Below are 17,945 nucleotides of genomic sequence, written 5' to 3'. Positions count from 1 at the left end.
TACGGAATTGAATTAGGGCGAGTAGAATTCTCGAAATTGATCTTAGCGTGAACGGGTATTTTTTGAGTGTCGTTGGTTGAAGGTGTGATGTGAAATGAGGTTCTTGGAATTATTAAAATAGCTCACTGTTTCGTGCAAGCCGCTTTGGCGGAGATTTTGGTTGCTCTGGCGGGGCCGATGTAGTAGGGTGAGGGTCGATGTGGCGGACCAGACGTGACTTAAAGTCGTAAATAAACCTCAAAACGTCTTTATTCTACGCTTGTCAGGCTTTAGATCTAAGGAACGAACACATGTCTTTTCTTGACAGTTTTCCACCATTTTGAGGCTTAAGGTAAGATTTTAACTCCCCGAATCTGTTTTTCGATCCGTAGAATGTAGTCGATTGGGTAATTATCGATGGGGGAGGATTTTGATCTGTAATTTATGATGGAAACAATCGTAATTGGGAGATTGAGATCATGAGTTTGATCTAGGGTTCATAGAATTGTTAGTAATTCAGGTAATAAGTAATTATTTATTGATTCCCATGTTATTATGATTGTTTGTAGACCAAGAACAAGCGAAACGAATCTAGAAAGGGAAGGATCATGTTTCTTAGGATTTCAAGTTTGTTTCGAGGTAGGTGATGGTTGTGATTCTATGATTGTGTGATGTATGTTTGTTGTTACTTCATTGTGATACACGTATGTATGCGAATGTTGCATTATTGATCACATTTATTGTAAATGAGGAAATATGAATGATAAATGTCATGAATCATGACTTGATTATATGATTATGAGAATGTACTTGTGATTGTGGCTTGTTGAATGGATCGAGTGTTGTGTTCCGACTTACTAACTTGGATCGGTTGCCACGTTTCGGCATATGGGATCGGTTTCCACGTTCCGACATAAACATAGGATTGGGTACTACGTTTCGGTATGCTAATTGTTTGGGTTTGGGTTCCATAAGAGCACTAATGATTTGATATAATTGTGTATCTTGAGAAATGTGAAACTGCATCTTGTTCGTAAATGTTGATAATATTGTATATATTCGATATATGCATGTGATTATATTGTTGTAATGACTTATGTATGTTGCACTTAGTGGGATAGCCGCGTGATCCTACTGTACTGATACTGCACTTGCTCTTTCTTTGTTGAGTACAAAGCATCTTCAAGCGGCTATTGACAGACCTCATTTAGAACATCACTGATCGTCGATAGAATTCAAGGATGAGCCATTTCTTCCGTGCTGCCATGAGTTCTCCTTTCGTCTATGTCCACATTTCGGACTTAGACTTTTCTAGTTATTTCATTAGTTTGGGGGTTGTATCCCTTCCTGTTTAGACTTTTGGTTCATTATTAGATATTTTAGTACATTGACTTTCAGGTTCTAGGCGTATTTTCCGCATTGTTTAGTGGTTAGATCTTTTGGAAGTTTATGAGAACTTTAGTTTTTAGCTATTTAACTTGCTTCCGTAACTTAAATGTTTTAGTTTTTGGTTTAGTTGCTTGGTTTGGGTTGTAGTAGTGGTTCTCCCACCGGAGGGTTAGTGTTGGTGCCAATCACGATGGTCTGGGTCGTGACATTTTAAATAATTCATATTCACGTGTCCAGATACTAGTACATAAATAAGATCGAAGAAGTATAATGACATAAAACTCACTCCATAATATAATAAAATTCAAGAAAATGGCCAAAAGCCCCCAATCTATAGCCGGATTTTCAACTACACACTCATACTTCATGGGGGTCCTATTACCCCCCTGAACATTTTTTTTTACATATTATCTCACCCTTATTTGCTGACATGTCCACATAAACTAGATATAATAAAATGTTTGTTTACACGCGCTGCCAAGTATTAAATGGACCTCATAACTCTAAAATTTCCCTTAACCTTTTCATTTTCCTCTTTCTTTCTCTAAACCCTAACCTTTTTTAATCACTCCATATTCACCCCCATTCTCTTCATAATATGAGATTTCGTTCCAATTGATGAAAAACACTTTTTGAACCCTAACTATGAAAGCTTATTCAAGTCCACATTTGCCATTATTTACCTAACAAAGAAAAAAATAACGAATTTGAAGAACAATTTTTGAACCTTAACTATGAAATTGGAGAAATTACAAGCCTTAAAGCTTCAAGCTTTTTCGAAATTGAAACTACAGTTGAATGCTTTGAAAAGTAAATTCAAGTTTTAAGCTGATTTGGGAGAGAATGGAGGAATATACAATTGAAAATTGAGAAAAAGAGGAAGAAAGAGAGAGTTTGATTTTGGGAGAGAATGAGATTATACCATTGGGGATTAATTATAGCTATTTTGGACTCACACGCGTACTTTGCTTCAGCTTTTGATGTTTTATTTTCTCTTCTTACGCGCCTAAGGGAATTGTTCTCACCTTCTTCGACATATCAACAAATAAGGGTGATATAATATGTAAAAAAATGTCCGGGGGGGGGGGGGGGGGAGGATAATATGACTCTCGTAAAGTATGAGTATGTAGTTGGGAATTTGACTATAGGTTGCGGGTCTTTTGGCCATTTTCTCATAAAATTCCATGTGTGCATAACAACATTACAAAAGATAAACTTTTATAGATGTCAACAATTAAGAGATATTTCTAGACTCATACTTCATAAAAGAGATACAAAAAGACATGGAAGATAGACGCTTTAACATTTAAGTTTTATTATTCTAACAACCCTAACTTATTACTCATTCGGATGAAGTAATAGAAAAGCTTATTAAAGTACATTCCCAAATTTGACGACATGAATTATTATTTTTGTTTCTAAATTTTAACAACTTTATACCCATTATTTGACTAACTGAACTTAAATACACCTCGGCTATTTATTAAGAGTCTCATGCTCGTACAAGAGTTTGAGACGACTTGCTATGCTATGTCGTAGATCGAGGTGTATCTACGTTGAGTTAGCCAAATAGATGAATGTTTTTAAGACTGTCAATAATTCAAGAATGAAACTAATAATTCACTTCAAGTAGTTCACGGTGTTTTCAATACTTCTTGTTTATAAGTATCAAATTCAAGGCCACTCCCTTGAAGCTTCAACTTGGTAATCTTGTCAAGTTGCTCTTCCATTTCAGGTGTCATGTGATTCTTCCAATCCCCAACAATTCCTTTTCTGAAAAATGCATTATTGTGGACAGTAGAGAAGATTGATCCACTCTTATTAACCTCCAAATTCTTAAGCCTCTCCAAGCTACACTTCTTCAAAACTATCTCCAAATCCTCTTCATTACCAAAAGGTTTTCCAAGAAACAAGGCTATTTTTTCCACCTCTTTCTTAGGGTCTATCTTCACGTCTTCATACTTCAAGAATAGCATTTTTTGAGGCCTTTTTTTACTTTCTTCCCAATATTCAAGAACATGTTCAAAAAATGGTCCATATTGATGAACCCCATTGCAAAAGTACTCCACAACTTCTTCTAAAGGAGAGAGATCTTCTAAACGCTTACGATTATAGTTAAAGAAATGCCACATAGAAATCAAGGTATCTTTAGGATTTCTTGTTATGTATATAATCTTGCAATTATCAGAATTTTTTATTGAATCTGGCATAACCCTATAAGGTAAATGTGTGTGAAATAATCTTGGAGAGGGCATTGTGTATAGATCATATGTTGGAGTTTTTGAATAATAATCCATGGCCTCTATTGTTGGAACATGAAAATGAGGATTATCCTTAACTAAAAGATCTTCTTCTTCTTCTTTACCACCTTGCATGATGGATACACATATGGCCTTGAGCCATGTTGAACCTGTAAAACAAACATCAGACATTATAATGAAAATATATAGTTTTTTTATTAGTTAAAATCTTGTTTTCATTGATCATTGATACGTAAAAAGTTACAATTTAGACTTGAATAAAATATATAGGTGATGAAAGATATACCTAAGAAAATTAGGAACACATTTTCCTTCGTACCAAACATACAACCTTGGTCCTTAAATATGAAACATGTATATTTTTCCACAAGAAGATAAAATAGTTGATGAATTCACTAATCAAACTCAACTCAATTGATTAATAAAAACCTGTTTTCATGGAAGATGCCAAGAGAATATCATTAGGTTCTGATTTGAAGGTTGCCTTGAAGACCTGGGCTGCCTTTATAATGGCAAGATTGGACCAAAATCCTTCCCACTGATACAGAGATTTATTCCATAAATAATCATTTTTGGGCAGTTGTTGTATAATTCCCTCTATTTCTTCATTATTCACTATTGGTGATGATTTTTCTCACTCATTTTAGGAATGGAATTGATAAAAAACAGTGGTAGTTCATATAGTTTAATTAACCAAATGATATGTGTGTCTATATATAGGGGAAGGAGGAGTGTAAAAAATATTTACATTACTTAACGTAATTGTTAATGTGATGCAATAAGAGATCTATGACATCTTGCATTTAGTGATTCTAGCATACTCTATAATGTATAGGATAACCAAAAAAGATCATATAGTATAAATTTCTTCTTCGACTTAATAAAGAAAGATTTGAAAAAAAATTCCATCACGAGTTAATTTATGATTTAGTTAGCAATGAAAAATCGATTAAATGTAAAGTCATCCTAATTGAAAATGGCTTTTTCAAATATAGGTGAAGTAAAGCAAATTGAAAATGGCTTGTTCAAATATGGTAAAATTACTTGCAATTTTCAAAATAAATACATTTATGAGAAGATGAACATACCTTAATAAGGAGATGAAGCTACATTATTGTTGTGTGTCAATTGGAGGTAAAAGATGAGGAAACCACAAATCATCAGGTACCAAGTTTGACAAATATGATATATAGCTACGAAATTATTAGCTACGACAATAAATTCGTCACTAATTATTCGCTTTTAGTGACCAAATTTACTTTTTGTGCTTAATATATGAGACATATACTTATAGTGATGAAACATAAAAAACCGTGGCAAAGTTTTGTCCACTAAAGTTTCCCAACAAAAAATTAATTCGCACCATTTGTTAAGTAGTGTTAGTCACGATTTAAAGTTATCGGTGACACATTATTTCGTCACTAATAATATATCTAATTCATGACAAATTATTTTTTGTCTTAAAATTTATTAATTTTGACACAAAAAATTTTCATTTAAGAAAATATGTTGTTACAATATCGACAAATTAGAGTTCGTAGTTAAATATTATAAGTTTTAGCTATTAAAATTTAGATTTAATTATGACATTTATTTTCGTCACTAATAATATAAATAATTGGTGACAATGATTTTATTGTCTCTAATCAATCTGTAGAGACAACAAAAAAATTGTCACAAAATATGTAAGGTGTGAAATAGCGACGACTTAGAATTTGTAGTGAATAATTCAACTATTTGCTACGAAAAATATTCATAGCTATATACAATTTTTTTTTGGCAACAATTGTTCATAATTACAAGTGACAACATACAAAAAGAATAGTACAAGAGTTTCATAAGAAATAGACAGAGACCATTCATTAATTGGCGAGAGAAAATATTAAAACCAATGAATTCAGTTGATTTTGTAACAATGAAAAAGTTTAATTCATCAATTTTCTTAAATTAGGCAATTGTAAAATGCATCATTTGAAAAATACAATCCAGGTTATAAGTACTGTGAGTGGGGTACGGTTCTACCACTAGATCACTAATATTTGTTGGTTTAACACTTTTATTTTTTATTTGATCACTTTCATCGATAAAGATGATAGAAAAATAATTTCTCAATTCTTGGTGCTAATTTTCGTACGTGTCTATTGAATTGTGACTGGTAAACTGCATAGACTAAGTCGATCTATTTGATTATGTCTAAAAATATGTACATATTTAATAGTAATTTCACATACGTAGAACAACTCTACAGAGATAACATCGACTTACAAACTTAGACTTTGCAAATGTGCGAAATATTGCATGAATTTGTATTAACTTTTTCCATCAGTGTGAAAATTGAAATAAACTAAAAAATGAAAGCACAAATAAAAGAAATGAATCAACTAGGATTTCAAATATACTATGATGAAGTACTATAGTTAGGGGTGTTCACAGGTTGGTTTGGGTCGATTATTGGTCAAAACCAAAACCAAACCAACTTAATCAATTTTAAAATTATCAAAACCAAACCAAACCAAATATAATATACATTTATCGGTTTGGTTGTTTTCGGTTTTGGTTTGGTTATTCGGTTATTAACCATACATAAAAATAAAAGAAACAATTCATTCAAAACGTGAAAAAAGTGACAACAATCCATTCAAACGAAAAAATAGTTAAAATGACTGGCATTACAGAACTTTGGATTATTGAATTTACTGAATAAAACGTCACAATTCACTATTTTGGCATAGAAGGAAGAGACAATGACATTTTCAGTCCCACAATGAATTTCCATAGACACTCATATACATGAAACCAATAAGAAAAATGTTCTCACCTTGGACATTTTTTCTTTCATAAGTAAATTATAAATAAATTTTGGTGAAACATATATAAAATCTTTAAAATTGTTTATGAATATAATATATTATGTATGTATAATAATAAAATTTATGTATATAACTTGTTGGTTCGGTTCGGTTATTTCTTCGATTTTTTTCGAACAAAACCATAACCAAACCAATGATTATCGGTTCTTAACAATCTAAAACCAAACCAAACCAAAACCCAAATTAAATCGGTTCATTTAATCGGTTTGGTTTGATTTTTCGATTTGGATAGGTTTTTATCCAAACCATGAATACCCCTAACTATAGTTATGCATATCGACGTTTTTTTCAAAACAATTGATTAACTGACCGAATTGAACCGATTATTCATTTTTTTAAAAATAAAATCGAAAGTTTAATTTTATATAAATTTATAATTGTACTGAATAATTTTTAAAATTTATAAAAATAAATAATTAAAATGACAGAATCGTACTAAATATGTTTAAATATATTTTTAAAAAATATATAGTTTAATTAAAATATAATCTACATTTGAATGAATTGTGGGTGGTAAATTCATTCCTTTATGTATGTGTATAAATAATCATATAGTATATTATTTCTACAGAAGTTAAATTTGAAAGAAGTGAATGAAGTTAAAAATAAAATAAAAATGAGAGACAAGAGAGAGTTGATTAGATGGTTAGCACTCCTCACTTCCAACCTTAAGGTTGTGAGTTCGAGTCCCCAAGAAAGCATAATGTGGGAGCTCTTGGGAAGGGGTTAAAAAATGTAGATGGGATATAATAGAAAATTAACCTTTTTTATAATAATAAATTTGTCCCTAATTAAAATATTTAAGAACAAAATATTTTTTTTTGTATATAAAATATAGTTATTAGTGACAAAATTAGATTTTGTTCAACTACGAAATACATAAACTTTAGAGACAATTGATGTCGTCACTGATTGAAGTAAAATAGTTAGCGACGATATAATTTTGTCGGTAGTAATAACCTTTTTAGTGACAAAGCATGCATTAACTACCAAAAAATATACTTTTTACGACAAATAAATTTGTCACAAATGTTTAATCATTTGGGGGCAATTTTTCTTTTTGTAGTTAATATAATACTTTTAGCGACGAATCACTAAATCGTCTTTGTATACTTTTAGCGACACACATTTAGTGACGACTGATTGACGGATTATTTTTCATCTCACAAGTTTTTTAGTGACGAAATATGATTTATAAATGACGAAATCATTTGTCCCTGTTAATCAAATTGGTTGTAGTGAAGAAATAAGCAATCTTGATATTTCTGAATTAGTTGTTGTAGAAAATCTATTGTGAAAAAAAATTAGTTGATTTAGGCATATTGTCAAATACCTTTCGTTCATCAGAGTGCAAATCTAATGTATTAATCAAAACTACTCAAATAAATAGCCAAAATATTAATATCACCGGAATTCCATTAACAATAAGACGCATTAAAAAGCAAGAGTAGATAAAAACTCAACATAACAAACTTAGAACTAAAATAAAATATTTAAGAAAAAAAAAAAGAAACAATCAACTATATAGATGCATGCATGTTGAACATCTGCCAAATACACCAAGCAGAGGATTTTTAAAAAAAAAAATAAAACTTACTAAGAAAAGCAAATCAATAGAAGCAACCACATCAGAATAAGATGATTAATTATTGCAGAAATGAGAAAATCAATTAATGTGGAGATATATAGCAGAGTATCCTGTATTCATATTTGGACCAAAACTTAGTAGTTGCACAAGATAATTACACGGGCGGCTCTTGCTTAGAAAAATTAAGGCACATGCCTTAGGCCCCCAATTTTGGGAGGCCTCAAATTTTTACCTAGAACAAATTTTTATTTTATTCTCCTTAACTCCATTCAAATAGAAGAAATCAAGAAAACTTGTTTTGTCTTATTACATTTCTGACAATCACATTATTTATTTATTTTAAAACTCCTTTTTCTTCAAATCTTTGATAAGTTAAAGTAATACTCTATCAGAAATCTGAATCATTAGTCGAACAATGTTGAACAAAGTGAATCACAATTTTTTTTTTACTTAAATTTTCAATCAAAGTTAGGTATATCAAGTTATCAACGTCTTGAATCAGATTCTATGGTTCTAACTCTTATTTTGCTTAAAGTTTGTCAACTTATTCCTTAGAGAATTATGTTAACAATTCATATAGGGTCTGTTTGGAAAGTCACTTGGTAATTGGAATTGGTGTAATTACTAGGGTAGTAATTACTAGTTAAGTAATTACACTGTCTAGTAATTACACTGACTTGTTTGGTTGCCACAGTGTCATTACACTGTAATTACACATGTCCTGTTTGGATGCCACAGTGTAATTACACATGTTCTGTTTGGATGCACATTTGCAATTATAAAATTATAATAAATTTTAAAAATAAAAATTAATTATTTAAAATTTATACTAGACAAATAAGAAACTTTATAAATGACATTAAATTAAATATTTAAGATATATATATTCTTTTTTAAAAATATATTAATTAATAAACATATTTTTTGTAACTAATATTATGAAAAAATAATTGATTTATATTTTTTCAAATTAATATATTTCAATTGAATTGATCGTAACAACTAAAAGTATGAAGTTTCTACGAATATCGTGAAATGCATGTTTGATAAAAAGAATAATATATAAATAAAATGTCATGAATTATTAAATGTTTGACAAAAATATAATCTATCAAGTCTAATTAAAAAATGACGTGCAATGTAAATTCAATATTACTAAAACAAATGAAACTGAAAATATAACATAAGTTATAAATTCAAAAGAAAAAATTTAACATAATACTCTTATAACAAATTTCAACATAGCAATAAATATGATTTATTTTTATTTTTTCTTAATAAAGAAAACGTAAGTCTATAACCTTACTTAACAATAAATTCTATTTTAATTTAAAAATTAGAATACTAATAAAATTATGCTAATGGGAAAATAAGCATGGCATAAAGAAATAGATAATAGGAGAAAATTACATAGAATCACGTAAAGTAAGGTTGAGAAACAAGAAGAAAATGAAATATAATAATATAAAATAAAAAATAAACTTTTACAGATTTTTTGAATAATAAAAATAAAAAAAGAACTTAACATAATAGAAGTAAAAAAATTAAAACAAAAAAATAAAAGTAGAAAAAAAATTAAAAAGTAATCAGGTGGTAATTACCAGCAATTCACAACCACTGCCTGTGAATTGTAGAGTGTAATTACCCTCTGCCAATTACACCAATTACCTGCTGACCAAGTAATTACTTGTCCTTCCAAACAGGACAAGACAATGTAATTACACTAATTACACCAAATCCAATTACCAGGGTGTCCTTCCAAACAGGCTCATAATGATTGCTTTAGTAAAAGGATATTTTTCAGCATTTAATTGATAAAATCTTACCTAAAATTAATTAAATTTTTTTAAAAAAGTACTCAAATAAATCATCTATTAAAAAGTTGAAGTAATAATGTGCATCTAAACAATTTGAAAAATAATTTTTAAATAAATATGTATGAAATTTTTTAGGCCTCAAAGAAAATTTCGCTTTAGGCCCCAATTACGTTGAGCCGCCCTTGGATAATTACTTAATTAAATCATATTAGTGAGTTTAAAATTCATTCGATTTATCAAATTATAAATCTGTATGGACCAAAATATTCAAAATGAGAAGAAAATAAAGAGTCGGGGTATTGAAATCCCATCATAAAAATGGGTAAAACAAAAGAAAAGATAAAAGATAAAGAAGAAAAAAAAGCACAATCACACATGCATGATACAACTAAGGAAAAAACTTAAACAGAGCAATAAACTTCAAAAAGAGATTGTTACCTGAACTGTATTTGCTCTTTCTCCGTGTTGTGATTTTTTATTGTGGTGGAAAATTTCAGCAATGACAAAGAGCAGATTTACCTGAAGAGATAAAATAAAGAAAATACCAAAGAAATTAAGAATGATAAATAACTATTTTGATGACAGTTCTCCACAATTTCACAACTTCATAAAGAATAGTTTAGAATGTGATAAGGAGAAAGTGGGAATGTGTTTATTGGGATGACAACTGTATTATATAATAAGTAACAAATGGCTTATGAGAGCAGAACCAATTTATCCCATGAAATTACAAAAATACCCTTGTTTGTATGCTTGTTTCCAATTGCACCATAAAACTTTTGGAGATGTGTTTGTCCTTCACAACTCCCACTTCTAAATAAGGGTAATATGCAATACATAAGTACTGTATTTCCTATTAATGAAGTACGCCCGAGTTAGGAGATACGGGAGGTTGGATATTAGGAGTACGGGGTGAGGTAGAGGTAGGTTGAAAAAAATGTTGCGGAGAGGTGATACAAGACATGGCGCAACTTCATATTAACAAAGACATGACTTTAGATAGGAAGGTATGAAGGTCGCGTATTAGGGTGGAAGGTTTAGTAGGTAATGGAGTGTTGTCTTATTGTTCAAAGTTTTAGGCTTGTTTGGGTCTGTCGTAGTACTAGTCGCAATACTAGTCGTAATATATACTATAGTTTTTGCTTTTGATACCTATCATTATATATTGTTTATTGTGTTTCAATTATTACATTATTTGTTGTTGCTATGATTCTTTTTTCTTGCAGGTTATGTAATGTTTTCCTTATTAGGTGCAATGATTGCTTCACTATTGTCCTTTTCTTTTACTTGGATTTGTTGTACTTGAGTTAAAAGTCTTTCGAAAATAACCTCTCTAGGTATATTATTGTTGTTAATTTATGTGAAAGATATCATATCTCATATATCTAATTATTGAAGATTGAGTATGATATTTTCATTGTATATTCTTTGAAAATTATTAGTACTAGATATTTTATGTCAAACATTTATTACTCATATTTGTCGAGAGATTTGATTGTGTCTATTGATATACACAAAAGTGAAAGGTGTAATACAAATATTGTTATAGCTATTCTTTTCTTCAAAAAAGAGACGGTTACAAACCCCAACAATCACAACATTAATAGTCAAAATTGACGCCTTTTTGTTGATAACTTCAATCATTCACATATTGATCGGGGCGGATCGGGCTATCTGGGTGCTCGAGCACCCATTAACCTCTTATCGAACTATATACTTATATCAAAAATTAAGACAGTATCGTATAAAACTGGAGGTCATATATTGCTTGTATGCCCAAGTTTGATTCCTTGGCGGGGTAATTCTTTTTACAGAAAAGGGCCAAAAATACCCCTGAACTATTTGAAAAGGTTTAAAAATACCCTTCATCCATTTATTGGGTTAAAAATACCCCTCCATCCATCTTTTTGTCCACTATTACCCTTAAAACTAACAATCTTTTATTTTTATTTGTTTTAATTATTAATTATTATATGGCATCTTTCTATTGGATAAATTTAAATTCCAACCCACCAATTTTTTTTCTACCCACCCGACCCATAGCCACATTTTTTGACCCAAACTTAATTAAAAGATTCATCAAAAATAAAAATTTGATCATCCCTTCTCTGCCCCCTCAAACCTAATAACCTATTTTCTTATTGGAGGTTCGAGAGATCAAGCACAACAGAAGTTCCAGTCACGAAAGGGAAGTTCACCAGAAAAAGCATTGGAGGATAAGTTAGCGTTCACAATGTTATCAATGTTTTCTGCTCATTGTCTATTAAACCTGCAAATTGAAGAGATTGAGGAAAACAGAAAAAAAGTTGTTCGCCAAATAGACAACAATTATTTTAATCACCATTGAATGAGGTTGTATATGGTGATAGGAAGAAAATAAATTACTCCTATTAGGTTTAAGGGGGAGAAACAAGATAATCAAATCTTTTATTTTTGATGAATCTCTTAATTGGGTTTGGATTAAAGAATGTGGATATGGGTCGGGTGGGTTGGAAAAAAATTGGTGGGTTGTAATTTAAATTTATCCAATAGAAAGGTGCCACGTAATAATTAATATTAATAAAATTAAAAAAAATTAAAAAAATAAAAGGTTGTTAGTTTTAAGGGTAATAGTAGACCAAAATGATGGATTGAGGGGTATATTTAACCTAATAGGTGGATGAAGGGTATTTTTAAACCTTTTCGAATAGTTCAAGGGTATTTTTGGCCCTTTTCCGTTCTTTTTATTTGAAAATCCAGCTCTTTTCTTTTTTCCCTTTTCACCAACTGTCCTTTTGCTAATTTTTCTTAAATAAAATTCTTTTTTCAAGATAATTTTTATTCTAGTTTTTTCTTATTGATTTTTTTCGCTATCATATTTAAATATAATTGTCTTTGTTATGACAAGTGTTAAATTTGTACATTTTTTATGATTGATAGCTCAAAAAGTAACCACAATCTTAAAATCTTGAATCAATCACTGCTCATGTCTATTGTGCAACTTAGTCTCCCAAAAATATAAACAGTCATGATCTTCCATGTCTATTAACTCTTTCTTTCTCATTAGTCTAATTAGAAATAATGAAAAGGGAAGGAAAAACAATAATTTGTTCTAGCGCCTCCATTTCGGTTCTCCAATTCAAAAGCAAAAAAATCCTTCTCGCTGGTTTGTATTTTTGGTAAATACAATTGTATGTGAAGGTATATTGTTTCTCCTCCTTTTTTTCTTGAACCAATCCAAAGTTTCCGATTGTCTATTGTATTGAATTGAAAAAAATAACGCTTATGTTGAAGGATTTTAGCTCGCAATTATACACTTTTGATGATACACATTTATGTTAAAAATAGTGAGCACCCATAGCCGTAAAGTCCTGGATCCACCACTGCATATAAAGATCTACCATATATCTCAAGAATCGATTGTGTTTGTTGATATACACAAAAGTGAAGTGTGTAAGGCAAATATTATATAGATTTTTTTTTCTCTATATATATTTGTTTCTTCAAAAAAGGGACTCCAACTATTACGACCCAAAGTTTACCTTAGATGTGATATGGTGTATAAGACCCAAAAAGGCCCTACGCAAGACACTGGACATACATTTAACGCAGTATAATAGAAAATACAAGAAATTAAGCAAGATATCTCATATCATAAAAGAAGTCTAAACATAAGTGTGGAATACCAAACTTTGTCTTGACAAGCCAATCTAAACCAATATAAGAGTTGTTGGGACGTAATCCATACACCACGTACAACGTCTCATCGAAATAAAATAAAATCAATAAAAGTCTTCATGGTCTTGCCTTCTCGAAGAGTGAGGACTCATCAATCCAAGGTAATTTAGTAACAATCTGAGCTATCCACGGGCGGAAGGAGATACGTCGGACCCTATATTATAAAACAATATAGGTACAAGTAAGCGTTAGTACATGAAATATACTAAGTATGGGAAATGCATAAAGGCATAAACATGATCATAAGAGGATTTAAACATGATATGTGTGACCAAGCTAAAACACGAGTAAAACCATTTAAAGAAATCGTAAGTCATAAAAAGGGTCAAGGCATACTTAAAATATAATAGAAGCGTTCATAAAACCTTGAAGATAACATAGTTTGTTTTTGTGGGATATTTACCTTTAACCGACACTAAGACCATGCGAGCTATAACTGGGAATCCAATGTAACCCTCACATCGAGAAAAGGATCCTACTTGCCAATGTAGTCTCTGTAACATTCATTCATATGCTATTTGTGGATCCACTAGTTAGATCATTTAAGACAATCCTAAGGGGGCATGTAGTTTCGGACAAACAGATTGCCTCTAGAGATCCGGTCTCTACTAATGGGAGTCTCCATCTCAAATTCCTTTCAGTGCTAAGTAAAATTCCAACAGAATTAGTCATAATCATATTCATATTATCATACTTGGAAAGGCATAATTATACTACCAATCCAATCATAAGTCATTATAAAGTATCTCCTAAAAATCATGATTCATACATATGTGTGAAAAACTTTCACAACCATGATTTCATAATGTGTGGAAAAATCTTTCACGATTCTTTGATACCTATCTCATAAACATCCTTAGTTCATAAACATTATTTTCATAATTATGCATATAACTTCCCTAAATCATAGTTCATAATTTCATAAGCTTCCTTCAAAAATTCATCATCACAAAAAGCACGGGTCTATAGAAATCATGTGGTTTTATCAATTTATGTAAGAGAAGATTGAAATTGAACAATTAAATCAACATTAAGCTAGCATTTGCCCATAGATTTTCAAATATTTTTGGTAAATATTATTTGGATTAAAATTTGGGTGAAATTTCACCATGTGCTTGACCATAGTATTTAGAAAACATATTTCACTTTTTTAGGAAATATGATTTATACCCATAAGTTTTAAAAACTATCAAAACTAACCATAGGTTTGTATTACAAGTCAATTGGATCTTCGTTGCAACAAATAACAAGTAGCGTCCATGACACTAGAGCAATATGGTAGTTCAGAGTGAGTGCAACAAGCATCATTCCATACATCGTGAAGTAGACAAAACACATAAATTTGTTACCCTGAGCCGATTGTTCATCATTTTCATCAATAACCATATCATCACTTTCATATTCACTACATATTCCATCACTACTTTGGTGTTTATGTAAAAAGTTAGGGAAAATGCATAAGTACCCCCCAGCCTATGCCCAAAATCCCTGAGACACACCTAACCTTTACTAAGGTCCTATTACCCCCGAACTTATTTTTTAATTAATTTTCTACCCATTTTCGGACTACGTGGCACTATCCTTGAAAAAATTGTCAACACGCGCTGGGCCCACAAGATAGTGCCACGTAGGCCAAAAATGGGTAGAAAATTATATATAAAATAAGTTCGGGGGGGGGGGGGGGGGCGGGTAATAGGACCTTAGTAAAGTTTAGGTGTGTCTCAGGGATTTTGGGCATAGGCTGGGGGGAGGGGTACTTATGCATTTCCATAGAGGGTGTTTTTGTAAAAGATAAAAATGTGGTGTAGAATTTAAATTTTTAAAAGATCCCAAATAATTAGATTTGACCCAAATACTAGTTTTTTCTAGTATTTGGGAATTTGGATTATTTGTGAAAAAACTATTTGCCAAATAATGACAAATTGTATAGACAAACACTATTTGCCAAAATTTTCCCCAAATTTTACTTAGAAAATCTATGGCCAAACAGGTCCTAAGTAAGACCCATGGAGATTGCATTCAACGCTAAGCAATTTAGGTGAAATTGAATTGAAAACTTGAAATTTTTTTGGCACCTAATGGATAAATGAAATCCATTGGTGAATTTTGACAATGACTATACTGAGTTCGAAAAGTCATCTTCGTAATGTCCTTTCCCTTCATGCTCAATTGGTGATAACCCGACTGAAGGTCAATCTTGGAGAAGAAACTCGCATCCTGGAGTTGATCAAACAAATTATCAATCATTGGAATATGATACTTATTCTTTATGGTAACCTTATTCAATTACCGATGGTCAATGCACATTCGGAGGGAACCGTTTTTCTTTCAAACAAACAAAACTGGAGCACCCTAAGGTGAGATACTCGGTCTACTGAATCCTTTATCCAATAATTCTTTTAACTTATCTTTAATTCTTTAAGTTTTACCAGGGCCATACAATAGGGAGGAATAGAGATAGATTGTGTATATAGGAGAGGATCTATACCGAAGTCTATTTTCTTTTCGAGTGAAATATCGAAAAGATCATCGAGAAACACTTTCGGGAACTTATTCACAATTGGAACTGACTCAAGAGTTGGGGTTTTAGAATATGTATCTCTAACCTAAACAAGATGATAAATGCAACCCTTGAAAATTATTTTCTAGATTCTATGCAAGATAAAAAGTGACCCTTAAGAGCATAAGTTACCCCTTCCCATGACATGATAGGTTTATTTGGAACCTTTAGTGTGACCAATCGGGTGTTACAATCTATTAAATAACATGACTGAAGCCAATTATCCCAAAAATAACATCAAAATCTAACATATCAAGCTCTAAAAGATCAACATGAGTGACTCTATGGGAAACATAAATAGGGCAATTTCTATAAACTTTCTTAGCAAAAATAGAATCACCAACGAGAGTAGAGACATATTAAAGTGATCAGAAAGGATTTCAAGACCAACATCAAATCTCATGGCCACATAAGGGGTAACAAATGACAAAGCAGCTCCCGGATCAAGCAAAACATACACATCAAAATGAAATACTTTCAACAAACCGGTCACAACATCTAGAGAACCCTCATGATCTTGTCGAGTCTGAAGAGCATAAAACATATTCTGACGACGAGAATCCATACTAAACCACTAGGCTGGGATTTCCTACCTTCCATTCCCTTAGTAGCAAGCGTTGGAAAATACTTCATTTTGTGACCACTCTTTCCACAACTAAAGCAACCATCCGTACCAGCTAAGCATTTTCCTGAATAAATCTTGTCACATCTTTGGCAAGCGGGAGTAGAAGATCCATCACCATCACTTTCTTGAGACTTGGGGTTAGACACTCTTTCCTTGTTGAACTTATGATTCATAGCATTAGAAGAACATTGACCGGAAAACTTTTACCAAAATTGAGGACATTAATGTCCATCAGACCTAGAATGAGAAAAATCACCATCACTGGTCCTTGTCCTCTTTCACTAAGGACTTCTCCTTTAGATTTTCCTCTTCAATTTGTTAGGCGTGGGCCATCAACTAGTATTTGTCCACGTCGTTAATAAACATGGCGGTGCGACACTCTTTGACTACCATTTTGGACACACCCGACACAAACTTACTCATCCTTGTCCTAGAGTCAACAACTATAGTCGGAGCATACTTAGCCAATTTAGTGAACTTCAAAGCATACTCATTCACACTCATATTCAATTGATGAAGATTAGTGAACTCAAGCACCTTTGCTTCCTTCATCTCAAGGGAAAGAAACAACTAAGAAACACTTCTTTGAATTTCTGCCAATCAAGAGGACTCACATCAATAGCCCTCTCTCCCTTTCATTGTTTGAACCAAACTTGTACAACACACTTAAGTTAATAAGCAGCCAACTTCGCCTTTTCTACCAGTGACACTCTCACAATCTCCACCATGTTATATATCTCATCAATGAACTCTTGAGGATCCTCATAAACTTTGAATCCATGAAATTCCAAAGGATTTATCCTAGTGAAGTCTGCTATCTTTGTTGCCTTCATACCAACATTTGGGTTGACGGGAGAAACAACTTCTCTATTTTCTTGAGCCATAATAGCTTGATATAAGACTTGGAACACAGCTCAGAACTCAACATGAGTCACTTATTCAGCCAAAGGATCAACCAAAACTTGAGGAACCTCGTGCTGCACATTCTCACCAACAGTCTTTCTCACATAAGATTTTCGGGGAGCCATATCCTGAAAAGCATCAGATAAGAGTTAGGAGAAGGACTTTTATAGAGATGAACTCTATGACACATGTCACGACCCAGGGGTACACCCTAGATGTAACATGGCGCATAGAAC

General features: G+C 31.6%; 1 protein-coding gene across 1 annotated transcript; it reads right to left on the bottom strand.

Moving 5' to 3' along the window:
- Window positions 1-2,923: 2,923 nt before the first annotated feature.
- On the bottom strand, window positions 2,924-17,690 carry LOC125809912 (cytosolic sulfotransferase 5-like). The gene is made up of 4 exons (XM_049489456.1): window positions 17,508-17,690; window positions 16,775-16,967; window positions 4,059-4,262; window positions 2,924-3,778 (listed from the first exon to the last, which is right to left on the bottom strand). Exons 1-4 carry the CDS (start codon window positions 17,688-17,690, stop codon window positions 3,003-3,005), a joined length of 1,356 nt encoding a protein of 451 aa, XP_049345413.1. The 3' UTR covers window positions 2,924-3,002.
- Window positions 17,691-17,945: the final 255 nt, after the last annotated feature.

This window comes from Solanum verrucosum, unplaced genomic scaffold (assembly GCF_900185275.1).
Source record: "Solanum verrucosum unplaced genomic scaffold, falcon-dt-bn FXZP01000276.1, whole genome shotgun sequence".
In the NCBI taxonomy this organism is placed as follows: domain Eukaryota; kingdom Viridiplantae; phylum Streptophyta; class Magnoliopsida; order Solanales; family Solanaceae; genus Solanum; species Solanum verrucosum.
Note: the sequence above shows the minus strand (reverse complement) of the source record. Positions and strands in the feature narration are given on the sequence as shown.